This window comes from Lontra canadensis, unplaced genomic scaffold, assembly GCF_010015895.1.
Source record: "Lontra canadensis isolate GAN:19392208 unplaced genomic scaffold, GSC_riverotter_1.0 scaffold6, whole genome shotgun sequence".
Taxonomy (NCBI): domain Eukaryota; kingdom Metazoa; phylum Chordata; class Mammalia; order Carnivora; family Mustelidae; genus Lontra; species Lontra canadensis.
Window position 1 is genome coordinate 12,326,882 of NW_022631000.1, and position 22,083 is coordinate 12,348,964.

At 42.4% G+C, this 22,083-nt stretch overlaps 1 protein-coding gene across 1 annotated transcript in view; it reads left to right on the top strand.

The window, feature by feature from the left end:
* TMPRSS7 (transmembrane serine protease 7) overlaps positions 1-21,577 on the top strand; it is a 31,526-nt gene extending 9,949 nt beyond the window's left edge. The window contains exons 8-16 of the mRNA XM_032852653.1: positions 5,498-5,604; positions 8,828-8,964; positions 10,864-10,971; positions 13,209-13,319; positions 14,144-14,260; positions 15,373-15,544; positions 17,544-17,812; positions 19,375-19,511; positions 21,348-21,577. Coding sequence (XP_032708544.1) covers positions 5,498-5,604; positions 8,828-8,964; positions 10,864-10,971; positions 13,209-13,319; positions 14,144-14,260; positions 15,373-15,544; positions 17,544-17,812; positions 19,375-19,511; positions 21,348-21,518 — 1,329 coding nt within the window. The 3' untranslated portion in view covers positions 21,519-21,577. The remainder of the gene's footprint in view (positions 1-5,497; positions 5,605-8,827; positions 8,965-10,863; positions 10,972-13,208; positions 13,320-14,143; positions 14,261-15,372; positions 15,545-17,543; positions 17,813-19,374; positions 19,512-21,347) is intronic.
* Positions 21,578-22,083: the final 506 nt, after the last annotated feature.

The following is a 22,083-nucleotide window of genomic DNA, read 5'->3' on the forward strand; positions in this document are numbered from 1 at the left end:
GATACTGTTATGGGATCAAACAGTTTTTTATTTTAATATGATAGAGCTCACTTATTAATTTTTAATTATTTCACTATCAGCATCACCATAAGAATAATAAAGAAAGAATACATTGAATTAGGCAACATATATTTCAGTTATATAAGCAAACCAAATTTTGTAAATTTATATAAAATATATACATCTCTGTCTGGTCCCTAACAGAGCTCCTTCTTTTTTTTTTTTCTTTAAAAATTTTAGTCTATAACTGTTCTTCTTTCTCCAACTGTAGTGTCCTGTGGAGGGACGTAGGGCAAGGCTCTTTCGGCATGTATGTATAAAATCATTTTTGTGAGGCATAGCAATTAGATGTAAGTGACAAGAAGTTTAGTGCTTGCATTCATTCAACATGTTATTATTAAATGCCCACTATGTGTCTGGCTGTATTCTAGACCCTGGGATCCATGATATCTGACGCACACGCACTAAAGCTCTGCTCTCATGGGGCTTAGCCATATAAGAGGCGGAGACAGGTGACAAATGAACAAATATATGTACAGTATGGTACATGGCAGTATAATGCTATGGAGAACAAAGCAGGGAAGGAGGCTCTGGAGCTGAGTGGGCAGTCTGGAGTATGAAGGCTAGGATGTGAGGAATTTGTTACCTTAAATAGCATGGCCAGGGGAAACCTTACCGTCAAGCTGGCATTTGCACAGAAACCTGAGAGACATGAGGGAACTAACCCTATGCATCCCTAGAATCACAGTGTTGCAGCCAAAGGGAACAGCTGAAGCAAAGGCCCTGAGGTAGGAGCATGTTTGCTGCCTGTGTTGTTTGTACACAAAGAGTTAAATATTTTATTTTTTATTTTTTTAAAGATTTTATTTATTTATTTGAAAGAGAGAGAGACAGAGCATGAGAGGAGAGAGGTCAGGAGAAGCAGACTCCCCGACGAGTAGGGAGCCTGATGCGGGACTTAATCCTGGGACTCCAGGATCATGACCTGAGCCGAAGGCAGTCATTCAACCAACTGAGCCACCTGGGAGCCCCAAGGGTTAAATATTTTAAATAATTTTATTATACTCATATGTGTACTTAGTTTCATTTCCTGATGGCATACATCCTTAAATTATTTTTTTTTCATCAAGGTTGAAAACATTTCCAAAATAATTAAAACCCAAAGCTTCTGGACTCTTGCCCACTACCAGTTCTTAATGCCTCAGGGCAGCAGAATCTCAGTGCCTCAGGTCACTCATGAGTTGGAGAAGGAAAAAGAGAGACATCAAATCTGTCTCTTCTATCTCTCCAAAAAGCAAGTGTATCTTCTCTATGACAGCCAGAACAAGATTGACCCCTTCCCCAAAGTTCTGTCAAATGTTTGAAGTTCCTTTGAGGTAAAATAAACATCGATTCCATGGTAACCCATAATACCTAATGTGAAGATCCCTAAATATTGTTCTAGTCAGAATGTAAAAAAGAATATCAGATTCTGTTTCACTAAGGATCAAGGGTTAGAAAAACTGAGTAAAAAGGACTCTTTATAAAGCAAAAAGCACGCCACTGAGGGAGTGAGAAGGGGAGATGGGAGACAGACTGGAAATATTGGGGACAGACTTTGGTGACACACCATTTCCCAGAGGTCAAGGTTGGTCCCCCTCGTGTGGATGTTAAATAAAGCTGTCCTTTTCTCAGATAACTTTGAACAGCCACCTAAAATTGCGTGGTAGCATATTTCTGCAAATGGAAATTATGTTAAAAAAATTACCACCTGTAGGTAGGGGTGCCTGGGTGGCTCAGTTGTTAAGCGTCTGCCTTCCGCTCAGGTCATGATCCCAGGGTCCTGGGATCAAGTCCCTATTGGGCTCCCTGCTGACGGGAAGCCTGCTTCTCTCTCTCCCACTCCTCCTGCTTGTGTTCCCTCTCTTGCTGTGTTTCTCTCTGTCAAATAAATAAATAAAATCTTAAAAAAAAAAAGTCACCTGTAAAATAGCTTTGAACTTATTACAAACAACTGAGAAGAATGACTTAAGTGATAAAAATATCGGCTCAAGGCATGATCAAACCTTTTATACACAAGAGTTGATTTCTATCATCCTTAGTCCTTCTTAGTGCCTAGTCTGATTTCCAAATATCAATCCCTTTTGCAGACTCCCTTTCAGCTGAGTTTTTATGGTCTCATTTATTTGAGAAGGATTAACTCCCGCTCCAACTTGAAGTCCCTGCGATTTTTCTCCCAAGAATAAACAAATGTTTACGGAATGTCAGTTTCAGGTCCATAACCATAGGGAAAACTCGGTAGCAGGGTAAAGTCCTTGCTCTCTTGGGAGCTTACAGACTGCAGGGGAAGAAGTGTGGTGAAACAAGAAAAAGTGTAAAAGAGTACTGAGGCTTAGAACATGTCACCTCTGTTTGTTTTGGACACACACATTTTTATTTGCTCTTAAAGCATGCCTGTGATATAGGAGAGAAACTTGTCACATTTTATAAACAGGGAAATAGAGCTGGGGCAAGCCATTGGCCAGAGGCTACTCAAATAGAAAGTGACCCAGGCAGCATTCAAAGGAATCAAGCTGTTTTCTATGAGCAAATCCCGCATCCCCCCTCCTTTGCCAGGGTCCTAAAGATGTTCAGTTTCCCTATGTTTCATAACAATACTTAGTTGAATATTTACCTCCCTCTTTCTTCCTTCTTTTTGTTTTCCAACTAACACATTTTGGTATGCGATCTCAGAAGAGAAACATAGAGTGAGGTTTTGGATTGTTTTATCACTGATGCCATCAGCTTAGCACCCACCAATTTAGGTGCAAACGATGCAAGCGATATTACTGTGGGCCATGTCAATTCCCCTCCTCATTATCACTTTGGAAATGGGTCTTCCTTGCTTCCCCAGGAAACATGAAACACCGAAGTTTCCAGTGTCCATTGGAGATGGGTTGAGCTGTATGTACATAACCACTCGTGCATGAGAAGGGACATGCATAAAACTTGTCCTGCATCCTGTTGCTACCATTGACTAGAGAAATATTTCAACAGAGCAGGTCCAGATCAGGAGAAATCCTCCCCCTTACTTGGTAAAATTTCCCAAAGCAAAGGCAGGGGTTGGGCAGTGGGAACAGAGAACACAGGACATAGAAGGAAAGAGCATATGTAGTGGTTTTCCATTTTTGTTCATTTGTTGAACAAAACACTTCACATGCTTTGTGGACCTGCACCTCCTGACCCCACTGGTCACGCTGGTTAATATCAGTAGTGCCTTTTGGCCAATCTGGCCACAAATGTAGATTTGTGTGCGAATCTGTGTCAGTAGAATCTGGTGTGCAAAGGAACTTAATTGGGGCTGTGTAGATTGGGCGGGCAGTGATGCACTTAAATCTGTTTTACTTTGGATTGATGGAACACAGTGAAAATGCCTACGTAAGCCTCCTAAGGAGAACTGCATTGGAAAATGTCCTTAAGCTATAAAATTACAGTGATCACTCAAGATATTTACTATCCTTTGGCATCTTTTTTCTTTTTTTTTTTTTTAAATGTGAAGTAAAAATTAGATAACAAGACTGGGGAAAAAAGTCACTCTGTGCCCTCAGGAACCCTTGGTTTTTACTGAATATAAGACAGTCTGGTTCCTCTTGAGCCCTCACTGTCCATTTCCAGGTGCCATGACACACTATGGCCTTCAGGGAAATGCAGGGTAATGTTGGGCATGTCACTTATTTTTGGTTGGTTTTGATTTCTTCTATAAATTTGGACTCATACTTCCTTCCTAACAGAGCTGTTGTGATGTTTAAATGAGAGGCATAAGGAACCTGATTCATTCCCTCTCGAAGACAGGTTGAGAGAGGAGGACTGCTGTATTTAAGTCCATTTTAGAAAGAATTACATACACACAACAAAGAAATTGTAACATCAAATTTGATGACATCTCTAAAAAACCAACTATCAGAGCAATAAAAAAGTCAATGGGTAAAATCCATCTCTTAAACAAAAAGACAACAGTATTGAATCACAAATTGATTCAATAACTTAAAACTATAATTATAACTTAATTGTATATTATTTACAAAAGATGGCAGCATAAAAAGTGATTTACTAAAGCTGAAAGTAAAAGGGTGGGCAATATCATACCAGACATTATAAACAAAAAGAAAGCTGGGATCAGAACCTTAGCACTCAACAAAGTGGAAATCAACACTAGGGCAACAACACTGGGTGAGAAATGAAAGGTGATCTATGATGATAAGAGGGTGAACCACGAGAAGGTCTCTGATAATTATTTATGTACCAAAGGACATGCCATTAATACTCATAAATCAAAATCTATAGGAAATACAAAGAGAAATGGACAATGCTTAACTGAGGGATTTTAGTTCCTTTCCGTTGGTTCCTGACAGAGGTAGTGGGGACAATAACTACAGCAATGAGGGATAGTATACCACACACACATACATTACCCTTTTCTTTCAAATGACCTTGGAGTGTTCACATATCCGATCACATCAAAATCCTTAATAAATAAAAACATTAAAAAACAATACACGCAATGAATAATCTCTTATCTAATTAGTATAGAATTAGAAAGCTTAAGAGTGGGTGAACAAAAATTCCACTCCCAGGAAATGTGTAAACTCTCTCTAAATAATTTCTGGGACAAAATGAAAATTAAAACTAAATTTGTGGGGTACCTGGGTGGCTCAGTGGGTTAAGCCTCTGCCTTAGGCTCAGGTCATGATCTCAGAGTCCTGGGATCAAGCCCCACATAGGGCTCTCTGCTTAGCGGGGACCCTGCTTCCCCCTCTCTCTCTGTCTGCCTCTCTGCCTACTTGTGATCTCTGTCTGTCAAATAAATAAGTAAAATCTTTAAAAAAAAACCCTTAAAATCATGACATCACAAACATAATGTATGTGTATGTCATAGAATGTTCTCAAAAGGTCAGCTGTGTGTGTGTGTGTGTGTGTGTGTGTGTGCATGCACACACATGCTCTCACATGGGTGCTGTACAGGCAGCCTCTTTTCTTGTTTGATCCTGTCTGGGCAGACCTAGGAGTGACTCAGTGGCTGCCTTCAGGAATACCCAGGTTGAATATGAAGAGGACGCTGATTCATTTCTCCTTTATTTAAATAATCTGAGTAGTGCTTTAAATAAACTATGTTGTTATTGTCAGTAAAGGAGGAAACTGTGTGCACTCATTAACAAGGGGGTGTTTTCAAGCTTATTTACAAGGAGGAAATCGACACCTAGGGATAATCTAATGTGTCCCAAGTCACCCAGCTCACTGAAACTGGGACCTAACAGCGGCTCCCTGGGAACTGGGCCACCCACTTCCCTCTCTATTATGCTCTCCTCATTCCAGTTTGTTGGGGGAGGGGAGTTGGGTCTACCCCACCAAAAGCCATAGGGCACAAAGAATAAAATGCCCCAAGAACAGCAAGTCAAGGGAATGAGCTCTGAATGAGGAATCAGCCTGGAATGTATCCTTCAACTGAAACATTTTTCTGACTTATGTTTGTTTTTCACAGACTTCGCTCTCAACCCTCGGCATAGCACTGAAATTCCATAACTATTCAATAACCAAGAAGAGTGCGAAAGGCTGTGACCATGGATGGTGGGAAATTAATGAGCACATGTAAGTGGGTTCTGGATGTAAGGAATCTGATGAAAGGCCTGACGCAGAAGTTCAAAGCCTTGGATTCCTTGTTCCCAAAGAGTTTGCAGTTTACTACTTACAGATATGGAAATAGAAGGATATAGAGGCTAAGAACTTGCTCAAGGTCACTCAGTCATATGTGATTAAGCCAAGATTCAATGTCTTATGACTCCCAAGTCCTTGGCTCATTGCTCATTGCTGCTGGGCTATGGGTGTATATACTATACATTTTACAAAAATAGCTTGGCAGATGAAGTCTTTCAAACCATGCAGCCCTGGAGGAAATAGTAAATAGGAATCTTGGTGATAGGAAAGGTAGAAACCTTTAGCCAGTTCTTTGCAGGAAGAGAGGCTACACTGGCCTGGATGTATTCTAAGGCTGGTACATGGGTTGAGGTTGATGAGAGAAATCTAGATGACTGAGCTTCCTGTACTGACCGAGGAGCTCTTCACTCTCGCCTTTCATTTGTCCTGTAGTGGTTGTTATTCTTTATTTGCTTCTGAAGTTGTAATAGATCTTGTAATAAAAAATATAGAATGTCCTGGGCACCTGGGTGGCTCAGTGGGTTAAGCCTCTGCCTTTGGCTCAGGTCATGATCTCAGGGTCCTGGGATCAAGTTCCACATTGGGCTCTCTGCTCGGCAGGGAGCCTGCTTTCTCCTCTCTCTCTCTCTCTCTGCTTGCTTGTGATCTCTGTCAAGTAAATAAATAAAATCTTTTTAAAAAAATATAGAATGTCCTGTCTTTATAGCAGAATAGCTTCGAAGTTTACTTTGAGGTAAGATTTTTTTTTTTTTTGTGAAGTTATCCTAAGGGATTTACCTGCTAATTTTGTGCTCATTGTTAATCCATGAATGAGGCTTTCCTTTTCTAAATGATTTTCCTGAATAACCTTCTTTCATTTCCTTTAGGCTCTCGGATTACGAGCTAAAGTAGTCATTGGTTCTGTCTTCACTGGGATAAGTCCAACCTGATTTAAGAGCATCCTTGGATCCATTATTAAGACGTGGATTGTACTTCTTTTGGGAGTACTTTTGAATCAGGGTCTATTATGTAGGAGGCAGAATACCTGGGTTCAAATTCTAGCTCTGTCATTCATAGCTGTATTAACTAGGACAAATAATTTAATCTCTTTGATTTTCAGTCTGTAAATGAGATGAGGGTTTTTTTATGGTAAGCATTCAATTAAATAATGCATACTACATACCAAAAAATATTAACCATTATTATAATTAATATGATTGTTTTGGATAGAGTTGTTGAATCACTATTTTGTGTACTTGAAATGAATGTAACATCATGTGTCAACTGTATTAAAAAAGAATTGCTTTGGAAATGACATTGGATGGGTAAATACTATGGAAGTGCTTCCTCTCCAAGTTTTAAGAATATTGCATTCTGGTATTTCATTAGAGGTCCAGAAAACAAATCTTTACAATTGTTTTGTAAAATGTGATACTATTTCTTTTTTGTCCTAAGTAACAACCCCCACCACCCACAGAGTGTTCCTGCCAAAGTATGAACAAGATCTTCTCCCAAGAATACCAATCAATACCAGAAAAGCTCTCTGCCCTAAATACTTTCTCCAAGGGGCCAGCTCTTCCCTCTGTCTTGCCAGCTGGGAGAAATCAGATTCTTTTGATGCTAGTTGTGCCCTTAGGATTTAAAATGCCAGCCCTTCCCATTATCAGTTATTTTCATCTAAAAAGGAAAGAATTTAACTGAACTAATTTCTGATACCTTGCTGAAAAGCTGCCTAAAGGCATAATGGGAAAGTAGGAAAAGGTAATGCCGGCACAAGGAAGCCTAGTGCTCCTGAGTTCAGAGAAGGTGAGGATGGGGTGTGTGAGCTCACAGCAGCTAGAAGGCAGCCTATAAGCCCTGAAGGAATGGATGTTCTTCCTAGGAAGCTCTGCAGAGCAAAGTTCCTGACAGGAAAGCTGTTGGTGCCCTAGAAAGTTCTAGGGCTTAGTACCAACAGACTTGAGTCCTAATCCTTCTTCTACTTTCTCACTACTTTGAACTTGAACACTTTACTTCACCTATTTAAATTCTTGGTTTTCTTTTCTTTTGTTTCTTTTTTTAAAAGATTTTATTTATTTATTTGACACAGAGAGAGAGATTACAAGTAGGCAGAGAGGCAGGCAGAGAGAGCAGGGAAGCAGGCTCCCTGCTGAGCAGAGAGCCCGATGTGGGGCTCGATCCCAGGACCCTAGGATCATGAACTGAGCCGAAGGCAGAGGCTTAACCCACTGAGCCACCCAGGCGGCCCGACTTCTCAGTTTTCTTACCTGTCATGTGTCTGTATCTATAAACCAACTCTTGCTGGTTTCTCTAATTTCTCACTTTAAAAAAAAAAAATTTTAGTTCCATTAGCCACCACTATGCCCCTCTTCCTTACTGTTCCCCTCTAAACTCCAGCTCAAGGGCCTTGGGGGTGAGAAGCGATTGGCATTCACAAGTTCCAGTGGAGGATGTCCCTCCTCAGCCCGTGTGCTTGCTGTTTCCCTTTGAGACCTTGCAGGTTTCACTCTGGGAAGAGCTTTGCCTACACATGGCAGAGACCTAACTTACCACTGGCTCCCAGAGAGCACAGTAATATTTCATGTTCTACTAACCACAGTGCTCATATCGTAAGAATTACTAACAGGAGGGGCATCTGCTCTTAGGTACAAGAAGTAAGAAAAATCAAGGTAAGGAAATATTGCGGGCAGACATTGTTATTTTGAAATTCTACCAAGGACAAACCCCAAAGCGCACATCGGTTTTCAATTTCATTTGAAAAAATATTGTTGTGTTTTACTTTAACTATTGCTGGGTTCTTTCCATATTTTCATCCTGAGCTCATGGATTCCACTCTGCTCCGTGGCGAGGTTTGTGGGCAAAAACAGGCATTTCTTATTATATGGCTATTTACACAGAAAGAAAAAGAGGACCCGTATTTCTTCTGATTGCAAGTATTGGTGAGGAGAACACTAGATAACAGTCAAAAGTACTGCTGTTGTATTTAGCAGAGTAGAAAATCGAGGCAACAGAAACTTCTGTCAGTCACTTAAGCATACGTTGGAGAACTACCGTTAGCTCTGCGGTGAGCATCTTTGCTTACCAAGCCCTAAGTGCCAAAGTGTCTGTGTGTTCACTGTCAATGGGGATGCGTGGACAGAGCCTCATCACGCCTCTTCCCTGACTCTCACCTCCTCAGGTACTGTGGCTCCTACATGGATCACCAGACGATTTTCCGTGTGCCTAGTCCGCTTGCTCGCATTCAGCTGCAGTGCAGTTCAAGGCTTTCCGACCAGCCGCTTCTGGTGGAATATGGAAGTTACAACATTAGTCAACGTAAGCCTGGAATTCGCTTTTTAGAAAACTCTAATAAACGGTTAAACAGAGCCTCATCCTTCGTAACTCTAAACTTTGAGAAATTAAGGAATAAAAGCTGATTTATTTCTGCTTAGTTACTACTAATGTGTAAATAAATATATTATAAATACACATAATATAAACAAAATACATAATCAATAAGACATAAACTTATGTATTTATTACTACTATCATTTAAATTGTAGAAGAAATGACATAATTCTCTGTTACAATTGAGAAAGGGTTTTTTCTTATGTTATTCTTATGTTATATGGGACAGACCCATTTCTTGATTTATTGTCCCTGCTACTCTTAAGTCTTTGTACATATGATGTTTATATGAACATTTGGTGGATCAGAAGACAACCGTTGTGATTCACTTCAGCCCATGACCCATAGGGAGAGTTGGTTGGTCAAGGAGAGTTCAAACAGCAGGCCTCAAAATGTTACCCTCCACACTGAGAACCACGGGGACAGTGGCCAGGAGGTAGTCAGCAGTGTTTGGGGGAAGTCTTTAGAGCTGCAGAGACTAGATATTGACTCAGGAAACTCTTGATCCATTTTAAAAGGGGAAAAGTAAGGGTTAATCACTCTGAGGATAAGACTTGAGAGAAAGCTCATTTAGAACCTTCCTTCTTTGCCAATATACTTGCTCCTGGATCTGGACTATCATACTTCTGAATATCAGAATATTATAATTTCTAGCAAGAATAACAGGTAAATAGTGAATCGTCTTATTTTCAATTGTTTTCTCAAACATGAATATTTTCTAGAAACCTACCCTCTCCGTTGTTTGCCAGGGAGATAGGGGTTGACCAGACCATGCATTTTCCCTCATTCTTTTGCACAAGGAGAGTGTCTTGGTCTGTCCAGCTACTCTAACAGAGTACTCCAGACTGGGTAGCTTATAAGGAACAGAAATTTATTTCTCACAGTTCTGGAGGCTGGATGTCAGAGGTCGGGATGCCGGCATGGTCAGGTGAGGGCTCTCTCTGGGTCACAGACTTGTATCCTCACATGGTGGAGGAGGCTGAGGGAGCTCTGTGGGGCTTCTTTTATAAGGACATTGATCTTATTCATGGGACCTCTGCCTTCATCACCTAATTCCTTTCCTAAAGTCCTTCTTCCTAGTATCATCACATTGGGCACTAGGATTTCAACATAAGAATTAGTGGGGCCCACCAACATTCAGACGATAGCAACAAAGGATTTATTATTTCTAATATATTTAGCTATAAGTCCAGGACTTATAATTCAAGATCAGGCAGAAGATGGATCTTTGATGAGTAGCCTGGTTGAAGTGGACTGGAAGGTAGAAGGCAGGAGTCCTGAGTTTTGAGGCCGGTCACTAATCTCTCTAGGTCCAAGTGTCAAAGATCAGTGGTTACTAATGTATTTGGGGACAGTAATCACTTGAAAATGGACTTAAAAGCACAGAGTCCTTAGAACAGTGCCTGTGATCATATAGGATTCAGAGACACCAGAAGGCCACTTGTAATTCCCTTGGGAGTCTAAAGACTGCATTCCAAAACTGCTGGACTCTCTAAAACATATTCCAGCTTTCACTTTCTCCAAGTCAGTGATGAAGCCAGAGTGCTGAGTGAAAGATGGAGATAGTGGAAGTTTGACTATACCTGTGACCTGGAGCCAGTGTCCACTCAGAGCCTCTGGTGGGTTAGTTTACTTTCTCTGCTCTCCTAAAGTCACTTGTTTTATCTTTCAGTTGTCACCTATAGCTTGATTTGATGGAGAAACTGTAGAATTACTGTCTCTACATGGCCAATTCCTTAACCACCTAGTACTTCATCATTCTTTGTTCATGTGGTCTGACGACTTTTAGGGACTCACCCAAGACTTCCCGTGTTTTATTGTCTCTAGCCTGTCCTGTTGGATCTTTTCGATGCTCCTCTGGCTTGTGTGTCCCTCAGGCCCAGCGATGTGATGGAGTAAATGACTGCTTTGATGAAAGTGACGAGCTTTTCTGTGGTGGGTATTTGAATTCTTCTGTGGCTTTCTTAGGAACAAGTAACTTCTCAGGGCCATCGTTGCTGCTGATGTATATCCTGGGTCTTTGTAGCTGCTAGCTATTGCTGTATAACAAGTTACCCAAAACTCAGTGACTGACAATAATCATGTATTCTAGACCATGCACCTGTGAGTTGTTTGAGATAGGACTGATCTAGGCTGGCCTCAGCTGGGTCCTTCTGTTTTAAGCAGTAGGTTTGGTTCTAAGTTTGGTTCTTTCCAGGTTGAGGTCAGATCTACTGCTCATGGCTCCTTTTCTCATTGAACCAGTGGGCTGGCCATGGCTGTGGTAGTAGCAAAGGAGGGGTGAGCAAAACCACAGTGCTCCTCTTAAGTTCTGGGCTTGGAACCGGCACACCATCACTTAGGTCATATTCCATCACTCAGAGCGAATCCTAGAGCTAAGGCCACAGTCAAGGGGTAGGAAGCTTATCACACACACTTTGGGGCCATGCAAAAGTGGAGGTGTATAATAGTGTATAATACTCCCACAGGGAGTGAGGATCTGAGGCCAGTAATTCAATGAACCACAATCTTCAACTAACAGAGAAGTCACCACTTTCAGCCCATTCATTCATGGAGCACTGGTGTTGGGAAGGAGAGAATTACTGCTATTGCTATTATTGCCTGTATACTTTGCAACAGCATCACACTTGCAATGACGAAGGGGCAGGGTATTGGAAATTCCTATTTTGGACAGCGATTCTCTCTCTTGGTTTTTCGTTACGATTTGCACATCATTCCTGAATCTATCTCCAGTTTCAGGGAGTCATATGGAGAGAACAGTTCATCAGACCATATGACACCGTCGGCAATGCTTTCTCCTAAAGATCCAGACTTTCATTCAAATACAATTGTGATGGTGAAGCTATTTAATTCCTTTCATATTCTTGGAGAAATAGTACAGTTAATATAACTACGAAAAAGTTATATTTGTGAAAAACAACCTGTGGCTCTACACCTTTATTTATTTATTTTTTTGACAAAACAAAGTAAAACTCTCTTAACTTAGGGCTCAGTGACCTTCTCAATCTATAGGGTTTTCTGTTGCTTAAGAAAATAAATGCTGGCCATTATATAGTGAGCAAGGTTGCTGGTGTTTTTTTACATTATTATCATCCCCTGCTATGATTATTGTTACTGTATAAAAAGGGCTGTTTTTGGTAATCATTATTTCTCATTGTGCCATTTTGGAAAATATTCTCTAGGAGTCAGCTAGGTACACCCAGAAGCTCAATGAACATTTCAGGGCAGTCATGTCCTCCCCTGTTACCTCCGGCCCCTAACAAGAGATGCCACTGAAAACACGAGAGCAAATAACAAAAAATGATCACTTTTCACAAAACCAGAAATGTCAAAGGAATCATATCTTCCAAGAGTGCTTGCTAATATAAGTGTGCCTGTCCCTTGTCCAAAGGCAATTCATGAAAATATTCCAAAGAAGAAAACTTGTGATAATTTACAATGGTGTTTCTTAATTCAGGAAATGGATCACCCAGGACAAATCATTTTAAAGACAGTTTTCCTACACAGATGACAAGCCTATTGTCCTTTAAGATCTCATAGCTATTAATCTATTCAACAAAACTTTAATGAGCACCTACTATGTAGTCAGGGCCCTGAGATTAAAAAAAAAAAAAAAGAATAAGAAATCCTCAAGTTAAGGCCACTCCCACTTTGTTTAGGAAGGCAGACAAGTTCAATTTTATGTATTTAGTTATTTGATTTTTTTTTTTTTTTGAGAGAGAGAGAGAGAGAGAGAGGAGGGGCAGAGAGAGAGAGAGTCTTAATCAGGTTCCACACGCTGAGACAGTGACCTGAGCGGAAATCAAGAATTAGAGCTGAACTGACTGTCACCCAGGCGCCCCAGACAAGTTCAAATTAGATAACAACTTATGATTTTTCTTTACCTTAAAAGAAAATCTCAGGATGCATTTAGTTGTAATTAAGTACACAAGTTGCCATAGTTGAATGTGTTTGGGCAAAAGCAAAAACCAGACCTGACCAACTCGGAGCACTAGGGATTACAGCGAAGTTTCAACCTCTGCTTTTCTCTAGCAGGTGTCAGGTTGGAGGAAAAGACACTTTGTGTTTTATGTAAGTCATCTTAGCCATGTGCACCATGAGAGGGGCACTGCTGGTTCTCAGAGGCCCAAGATGTCTCAGGCTCATGAGCTTTCTGTCTGTTTTCCTTCCAGTGACTCCTAAGCCCGCCTGTAATGCCATTTCCTTAAGGCAGCCCGGCCCTCTGGTCTGTGACGGCTTCAGGGACTGTGAGGACGGCCAGGATGAGCAGAACTGCACTCAGAGTGAGGGAGAGTCCTCTGCGCTCTGCCGTTCTTCCAGTGTACTCCGTTAAGTGGGAACTGAATACCCCTGGGGTGGGGGGGTAGGAAAACTGATGTGTCCCGGTGTTGCCAAGACTTACCCAGTTTTAGCATTGAAAAACCCAGTTCCCTGGATTCCTCCTGGGACCAGGCAAAACGGGACAGTTGGTCACTGTTTGAGTTGAGTGTGTGTGTTGAGCGTGTGCGTGTGTGCGCGCACGTGCGTGTGTGTCGTGTGAATACCGGAAGATTTTCGTTGCTTATTTGCTTTTAATGCCGCTGGAGAGTAAATGATGCTGAGGACGTGATCTAGCGGGACCTGCCAGATACCGTGATGGCATGGCATATTCTATTCCAGCCCCTGCAGAAACACACACCACTAGAGTTGTGAACAAATGTGCTGGGATTCCCAAAGCCTGCCCGTTTCCCCCATAATGCTGTGAAAGGACTGGATATGGTATTACCCTTTGCTCAAAATTTTCTTGGAAAGCACGACAAAATAATCAATAGGCCACGGCCTAAAGAAACCAATAAGGCCAACCGTTTTGCATCTCTGGTAGAAGAAAGGAGGGGCCATGGGATTGATTCTCAACAGGTGGCCTGCCTGTCTGCCTGGCTTTCGATGGCTCTGCTGGGGTGAGGGGGCTGGTCACCGTGGGCTCGCTTCATTGCCCTCTGCCATGTTGCCCAGAGCGGCAAATACTGATGCCCAGGCCAACCCCATCCTTGGAGGATGGAGTTGAGTGTCATTCCCTCAAGTCTGTTTCTGGGCAGGAAAAACTCTACTCTCTTTTGTTCATTTTTAGGCATTCCATGTAGCCACAGGACTTTTAAATGCGGCAATGATATTTGCTTTAGGAAACAAAACGCACAGTGTGATGGGGCCGTGGACTGCCCAGACGGAAGCGACGAAGAAGGCTGCAGTGAGTAGAAATACTCTCCTTTCGACTCCCTGTACGCCCTCCTCGTGTTCCAGTTGTTCATTTTTATTCCCTTCTTGGGGTAAATCCCCCTGGCAAAAGTTGGGGTCCTGGGAAGAATAGTAAATATTGGCAAACTGCTTCTGAAATGGTTTCTCAGAATTAAAACCTCTGGAGGGGATCCTGTCTGTTTTCTCGACAACAAGCATTAAAGCCTCAGGTGCTTATAATGAGAACTTTCACTTTCTGGTAACTCTAATCAAGGGAGAGGCTCCTAAATAAAAAATCCGCGAGAAAAGAAACAGAAACTGGAACACGGTGGATGACTGTGACTTAAGCCTTGTGTTAGAATCAACGCCAAGCGCTGCTGCTCTCTTCGGCTGGGCCCTGAAAACTGTAATCTGCCATGTGTTAGTCTGTGGTCTCTAACTGGCCCCTTGGCGGCCGGGTAGCATCCTTATCAAACCTGGGCCCTGGGGGGCGCCTGGGTGGCTCAGTGGGTTAAAGCCTCTGCATTTGGCTCAGGTCATGATCTCAGAGTCCTGGAATCGAGCCCTGCATCGGGCTCTCTGCTCGGCGGGGAGCCTGCTTCGTCCTTTCTCTCTGCCTGCCTCTCTGCCTACCTGTGAGCTCTGTCTGTCAAATAAATAAATAAAATCTTTAAAAAACAAAACAAAACAAAAAAACTGTGCCCTGGAAAATAATTGTTCTGGTAACTAGTTTGTCTTAATAGGTTTTCTCTTATATTTCTCTCAAATCAGCACGCCCCCTAAGATGCACTTGCTTCTCTTGCAATTGGAACTAATCTTTTCCTCCCCAATCATCTAAGCCCCAAGGCTACTGTCCCTATCACGCAGCTGTTGCTAATGAGGCCCCTCTTCCTTGAATCAATGTGCTTTATTGTCCAGAGACACTGTGTCCCGCCTGTTCTCCGGAGGGAGTGGTCTGGGGGTGCCTTTTCTCTAGAGAAGCAAGAGGTTTCAAATTGCTTGTCTGGTCTCAGTTCCCAGTGCAGCTTGAAATCCGATTTAATTTCCAGTTTTTCTTCCAAGTCTGCTCCCCTCCCCCCACCCCGAGTCTGCTTTTAAGTCACGTGGCCCTTCCTTTCTCCGAAGGCTGCAGCAGGGGCTCCTCCGCCCTCCACCGCATCATTGGGGGCAGCGACACACAGGAAGGGGGTTGGCCGTGGCAAGTCAGTCTCCACTTTGTCGGCTCGGCCTACTGCGCAGCCTCGGTCATCTCCAGGGAGTGGCTTCTTTCTGCGGCCCACTGTTTCCACGGAAACAGGTAGGGCATCTCACTTCTTAGTCTAAGAGGGCACACTCTCTGATCCCAGACCATACATCTGCCCTCAAGCTGTGGAAGGAAGCTTCCCGCTGGCACATTCGAGCAGTTCAAATGGCACACGCGTGTGTGTGTGTGTGTGTGTAGAACAGGCACTGGACTTCTATTTGGAGTGGAAGGGTAATGATTCTGCACCCAATTTCCAAACTGGTGGTTGGCCGGGCGGGGGGCTCCCACACCACCAGGCAACTAACTTTGACGCCAGTCTAGTGTCTTGCAATTTAACTCAATTCTGACCCTGTCTGCTTGCAGATAGCATCAGATTAAACAGGTGAAGGGCTCAGACCTAGGAGGCATTTCCCTCCTCCCCACCTCAGACACCTATTCTAAGTCCAGGTTGTCACTATTCTTCTGGCTCAACAGCTATAGAGGTTCCAACCGTCTCTTCTTAGGGTTTAGTTAATTTGCTAGAGCAGTTCATAGAACTCAGAGAAGTGGTTTACTTTCTAGATCACTGGTTTATTGTAAAAGTGTGTAACTCAGGAACAACCAGAGGGACGAGATACACAGGACAAGGTTTGGGGAAAGGGCGAGAAGCTATCATGCCCTCTCCAGAACCCTGTCCTTTTGGGTTTTTATGGAGGCTTCATTACACAGGCAAGATTGATTAAATCATTGACATTGGCAGTAGATTCAACCTCCAGCCCCTCTCCCCTCCTCAGAGGTCAGCGAGTGGGACTGAAAGTTGCGACCCTCCAATTACATAGTTGGTTCTCCTGGCCACCAGCTCCCCGGCCTTAGGTGGGGTCCAAAAGTCAACATTAACATAACAACATAATAAAAGACAGCTTTGTGGCTCTATTCATTTAGGAAACTCCAAGGGTTTTTAATATTTGAATAAAATAATAATTTAATGAAATAAAAAATAAAATAAAGTATAAATAAAATAGAAAATAAATACATAAAAATAAATGAAATATAAATAAAAATAAAGTAAAAAATAAAATACTAATTTAATATAAAACCTCCAAGGGTTTTATATAATTGAACTATGTGCTTCTTTTGGAACTTACAGAATTCACGTTCATGACTAAAATGGCTATGCTTGTCTTCGATCATTAGTCTTTTACACTATGACACTGCTCCAAGTAATATGTTAACCTTAATACTCCCCCAGGTCCCCGATGCCAACCATGAGATGTCAGACCAGCAGATTCGGGGCCACACTCTTTGAACTCTGTCCTTATTTTTCTTGCAAAGCTTTCACAATCTCTTCACCCCGCTAGAACAATCTCTTTACCCCACTAGAACAAGGCTGCTGTGTAGGTGGAGATGGATACCTCACATGGAGACCACAAGACCCTCAGTAAATTTGTGCAAGGCCACGAAAGTCAGAAGTAGAGTTCTGGAAGGGCTGGCAAAGAGTGGGGCCCTTGTGAATGGTCATGCTTGAGCAGTTGTAGCCGTGATCTTTTAGGCTTCTGGTAGATGGATGACAAGAAGGAATTTTATCAAATTCCTCCTTATTGTACTTTGATTTCTAAATTCTCTTGAATTCATATCATTTGAATTTGGCAAAAGGATTCCCAGATCACTGTCTTATCGGCCCTGTCTGTCCCCATCAGATGCCTGTGTCAGCATGAATAGGAAGAATGTAACAAATTAATTCTAGTCACATTCTTGACCTGCGTGTGGTTCATGATAGCAGGGGCAACAGAATTTCCAGCAGTTCTTTAGGATGGCAGAGGGACTTTTCTGGAACATGGCTACTATGCACCACCCCTACTACACCTTCCTTCAACTCTGTTTGCTAGGAGACAGGGAGGCTCGGAAAAGTTGTGTTTTTCGCCACGTCCGCGGACAGAGCCAGGGACTACAATGGGACTGGAAGGGAGGCTTCCTTCCCTCAGCCCTTGTCAGGCTGCGGAGGGCTTGTGTCCAAACCCTGGATGGTTCTTCAAACCCTGGCCACTGACTTCATGCTTCCTTCCTTTTCTACCAGGTTGTCAGACCCCACGCCATGGACTGCTCACCTCGGGATGTACGTGCAGGGGAATGCCAAGTTCATCTCCCCAGTGAAAAGAATTGTGGTCCATGAGTACTATAACAGTCAGACCTTTGACTATGACATTGCTCTGCTACAGCTCAGTACAGCCTGGCCTGAGACCCTGAAACAGCTCATTCAGCCAATATGCATTCCTCCTGCTGGCCAGAAAGTGCGCGGTGGGGAGAAGTGCTGGGTGACTGGCTGGGGGCGAAGGCATGAAGCAGGTGTGTGAATGGGTGAAGGGTCATGCCCTCCCCCTCCAGATAATACTAACTTGCGTTGATGGAGTGCTTTGGGGCTCATGGGGGTTTTTTGTATATGTTCTCATTTGAGCTTCCTGATAATTCTAAGAAGTAGAATGGAGGCAGTGTTAATTATTTCTATTTTATGATGTTCTTCCTTTGCCCCAAAAAGAAGCAAGACCCACCACATCGGGGCGGCGGGGGTGGGGGGGTTCTATGAACAGGGCAAGATTGGAGAGACGGTACGGGCCTTTTCCAAATTTTGCTAGGTTTTCCACTACAGAAGAGAGTTCCTCTTTACTCTTTAGGTTCCCTTTCACCCAAAGAAGGGATTCCTTTTCTTAAAGAAGAGGACAGCCACACACCCCCCCCCAACAAACCCTATTATGTCAAGTCAGAGGCAACTATCTGGAGGGTTGAGCAGCTCTGTCCATCACAAGGGCAACTTGCCAGATAGATGAGAGTCAGGACTGAAAACCAGCCTGTCCTTAGCTCCCCAGACTGCAAATTCAGACCTGAGGGTACATCAGCCTAGAACTGGACCACCCAGAGAGGACACCTCTTTACAATCCCTTCACCCTAGCTGGCATCTCTATCATTATGCACAAAGGTCAGAGTGGTAGGGATGTCCTGATGTCCCTACATCTGCTCCATCAAGGTGTTTCATGGTCTAGGATTAAAGGTTGATTCTGAATACGCAGTGAGGGGAAGAAGCCACAGCTTTGTGAGCCCCAGGGCTGACGCTTTTCCTTCGTCTCCCCCACATCTCAGATTCCCGGGCAGCCATTTCCAAGGGTTTAAGGACAGATGCATTTTCTGCCAACTTTGACTCTTACCCTTGCCCTCCTTTTGACACTCTCTAAATGTTCCTTGTGGGCAGCTTCTCCAGGGCTCACTGCTGGCATGTGAGTTAATGTCCCAGGGGCCTGCTGGGATCTCAGAACCCTAATGACAGAGAGCGGCTCACGGCTCCAATCCCCATAACCTATCAGGACTGTGCTCGGGGCTTTAATGACATTATTTTAGATCACAGGAGGGAAGAGTCGATTCAAACAGCTTATCATGGGTCATCTCTTTATAAGCATGAGTGTGAGTGTACTTATTTTTCGGAATCATTTTAGTCAGGCAGGATAAAAAGGAAGTGAAAAGGGTATAACAAAACTTTTATGTCTTTATGGTTTCCAGTTCTTTCCCGTATATCAGGTTATGCTGCTCCATTTAAAAGGTAGGCCTCGTAACCAGTATTAGTGACTGTTGGGATTCACAGTCCTACCGGAAGCAGGAAGTACGTAGTGAGGGAGTGTGGCTCAGCTGGATATTGAGTCAGACCTTGGGTGTGAGTCCTGCTCTGTTACTTGCCATCAGGTTGGGCACTCCCTCTAACCTCCTCATCCTTTATTTCTTCATCAGCAAAAGGGGGATTATAAAAGAATTTCCATAAAATATTGTTCTGAGGATAAGGAGATAATGTGAGTAGGTGGTCTGATGGCACCCTGAATAAGTGTAATCATTACCCTGATTTCCACTTCCCATGTGTTTTCCAGACAATAAAGGCTCCCTTGTTTTGCAGCAAGCAGAGGTAGAGCTCATTGACCAAACCCTCTGTGTTTCTACCTACGGGATCATCACTTCGCGGATGTTGTGTGCAGGGGTCCTGTCAGGCAAGAGAGATGCCTGCCGGGTAAGTCATCGCACCTTTCCTTTGCCAAGATGCCATGCTTTCCATACGTGCTTTCATGTGTAACTTGCACAACACTGGGAAAGAACTAGGACAGGTATTTCCCTTAACTCAGAGACTAATTATAATCTAATTGCCTAAGATCAGGGAAAGGCGATTAAATAATTAGGTCTTTAAAACTCAATTTTCTGCTTCCCATGTATTTTCCTCCAACATTTAGAAAATGAGATTTGGATATATCATTCTGCCATGATTTATTTTCTTGTAACCAAGAACTAAAAAACAAAACAGTCTTCTCTCTCTCTCTCTGTTTCTCTCTCTCTCTCTCTCACACACACACACACACAGAATGTCTTAGGATGGTTAGCAGCCATTTCTCTACTGAAATACCAGGGTTTTATTCACTTGCTCCTTTGATGCATAGGCTGGGGAAAGGGAAAGAGGAGTGGGAGAGGCAACAGAGGACACTCATTCCTATGCCTCTGGTTAGGCCTCCTGACAGGGGTCAAGTTGGAGTTCATCTTCATGGATATGTATCCAAGTCTCAGATTCCAATCTATGCAGATAACTATATGATTGCCCAAAGGTGAACAGATGTTTTCGAGGCTGAAGAGGGCAGTGGGAGCTGTTCCCACATCTCTCTAAAACCTTAGCCACTGTGCCACAAATACTCATCTTATTGTAATAATGGGTTTTATCTTCTGAACTCCTATTTTGCGGCAAGCACTAGATCCTTTACATAAATTCATTTAAGTCTTTCTTTCACGACCATTTTACGGAAGAGGAAACTGGACACAGAGAGCGTAAGCAAATTACCCAAGGTCACAGAGCTAGTAAATAAATACCTGAGCTGGAATGTGAACCCTTATCTGTCTAATACTAAAACTGCTATGTTTTGGCTGCTTCCTGAGACTAGGCAGTCATATAGTCCTGTTCCACCTAGCAATCAGAGTTTACAAGTCAACTTAGACTTAGTAGAGCTGGTGTTGCAATAATTAAAATAAAAAAGAGTCCAGTTTCTCACCAGCCAGAATTCACTTAAGCAGGGTTGGAACTGGGGGGTGGGACTCCGGGGCAAATTTGGAATGCTTTTTTATCTTTGCCTCTAGCTAAGTTGCAGCTTTACCTGTCCTCCAAACTAGAAAAATAAAGCCCAGATGTTATAATTTAAAGGATGGATACTATAGGAATTATGTTTACACTTTGAATTATTTTCATCTTTGCTTTTTGGAGTTGAGATATCAGAAGGGACTCTCAAATGAGGGTGATCTGTCCTTGACAGCTGTGGGCCAGCAAGCCATAGGGGTTTCCTCAGGGTGTAATTCTTCATTGTTCTTTGTCAGAATCCAAAGCCAACCACTGAATTTGCATGGCCCCAAGGCAGAGGTCAACTTTTCAAGATAACCCTGGCTCCTGAGGTTGTTGTCAGGGCTAAATGACCCCAAAACAGAGGTTGGCGGACAGCTCACACTCAATAAATGTTAGCAATTATCATCATTACTCTTACTACTTTGGCTACCTCCACTACTATTGAGTTTTTTTTCTTCGTTTGGGATGTGTGAAAGTTGTTTCCCCTACAAGAATATTGTGAAGATACTCTTGGACTAAGAAATTACATTTCTTGTGTTAAATGCAGCTTTTTGACTTTGGGAAGAATAATTCTCAAATGACATTAGAAGTTTCATATTATTTCCTGACCCTTCTCCAAACTACCTAATAATTGGCCAAGTGAAAACTTTCCAGAATGAGAGTTTTGATACAATCCATTAAACACATTAATGACAAAATTGATGATCACAGGAGAACGATACTTCCTACTTACATTATCTTCTTGTGTAGGGAGATTCGGGTGGACCTTTATCTTGTCGAAGAAAAAGTGATGGAAAATGGATTTTGACTGGCATCGTTAGCTGGGGACATGGATGTGGAAGACCAAACTTTCCTGGTGTTTACACAAGAGTGTCAAATTTTGTTTCCTGGATTCATAAATATGTCCCTTCTCTTTTGTAAAAGTACAAGTTGGAGTTTTGACTATGATTTCTGGGATAGAATCTTTAAAAAAAAAAAAAGCAGCAATTAACCCTAAAAGGAAACCCAATTTTTTTTTCTTCTGTAAATTTCAGATTGCTTACATTTGGTACTTATCGAGAGACAGAGAGATTAATATGTATTTTATTCCATAAAAAATTGCTTCAAGACTAGAGTTGTATTCCTTCTTAAACATCAAGGGGCCATTGATTCAGAAATGGAGGAAAACCTAATGTCATGAATCAAGACTCTTAAATAAGGTAAAAAATGGGTAAGATGCTCAGGAATCCATTCTTTATGTTTCTATTCAAGGTACAGATATTTATAAGAATTTAGTCAAATCTAATTTGTTAAAGTAAAACATTCCATTAAAAATGCCTGATTTCAGTGTTATAATAAAAGTAAATGTACAAAATGTCTCTTTTATAAATGCAAATGAACCCAATCTCAGTTATTGACAAAGGAAGTACCTATATTATTGGTTTCCAATCCAATTTTGTCTAACCACATAATAACAGACTTTCTTCAGCCATGGCAAAGGGTAATA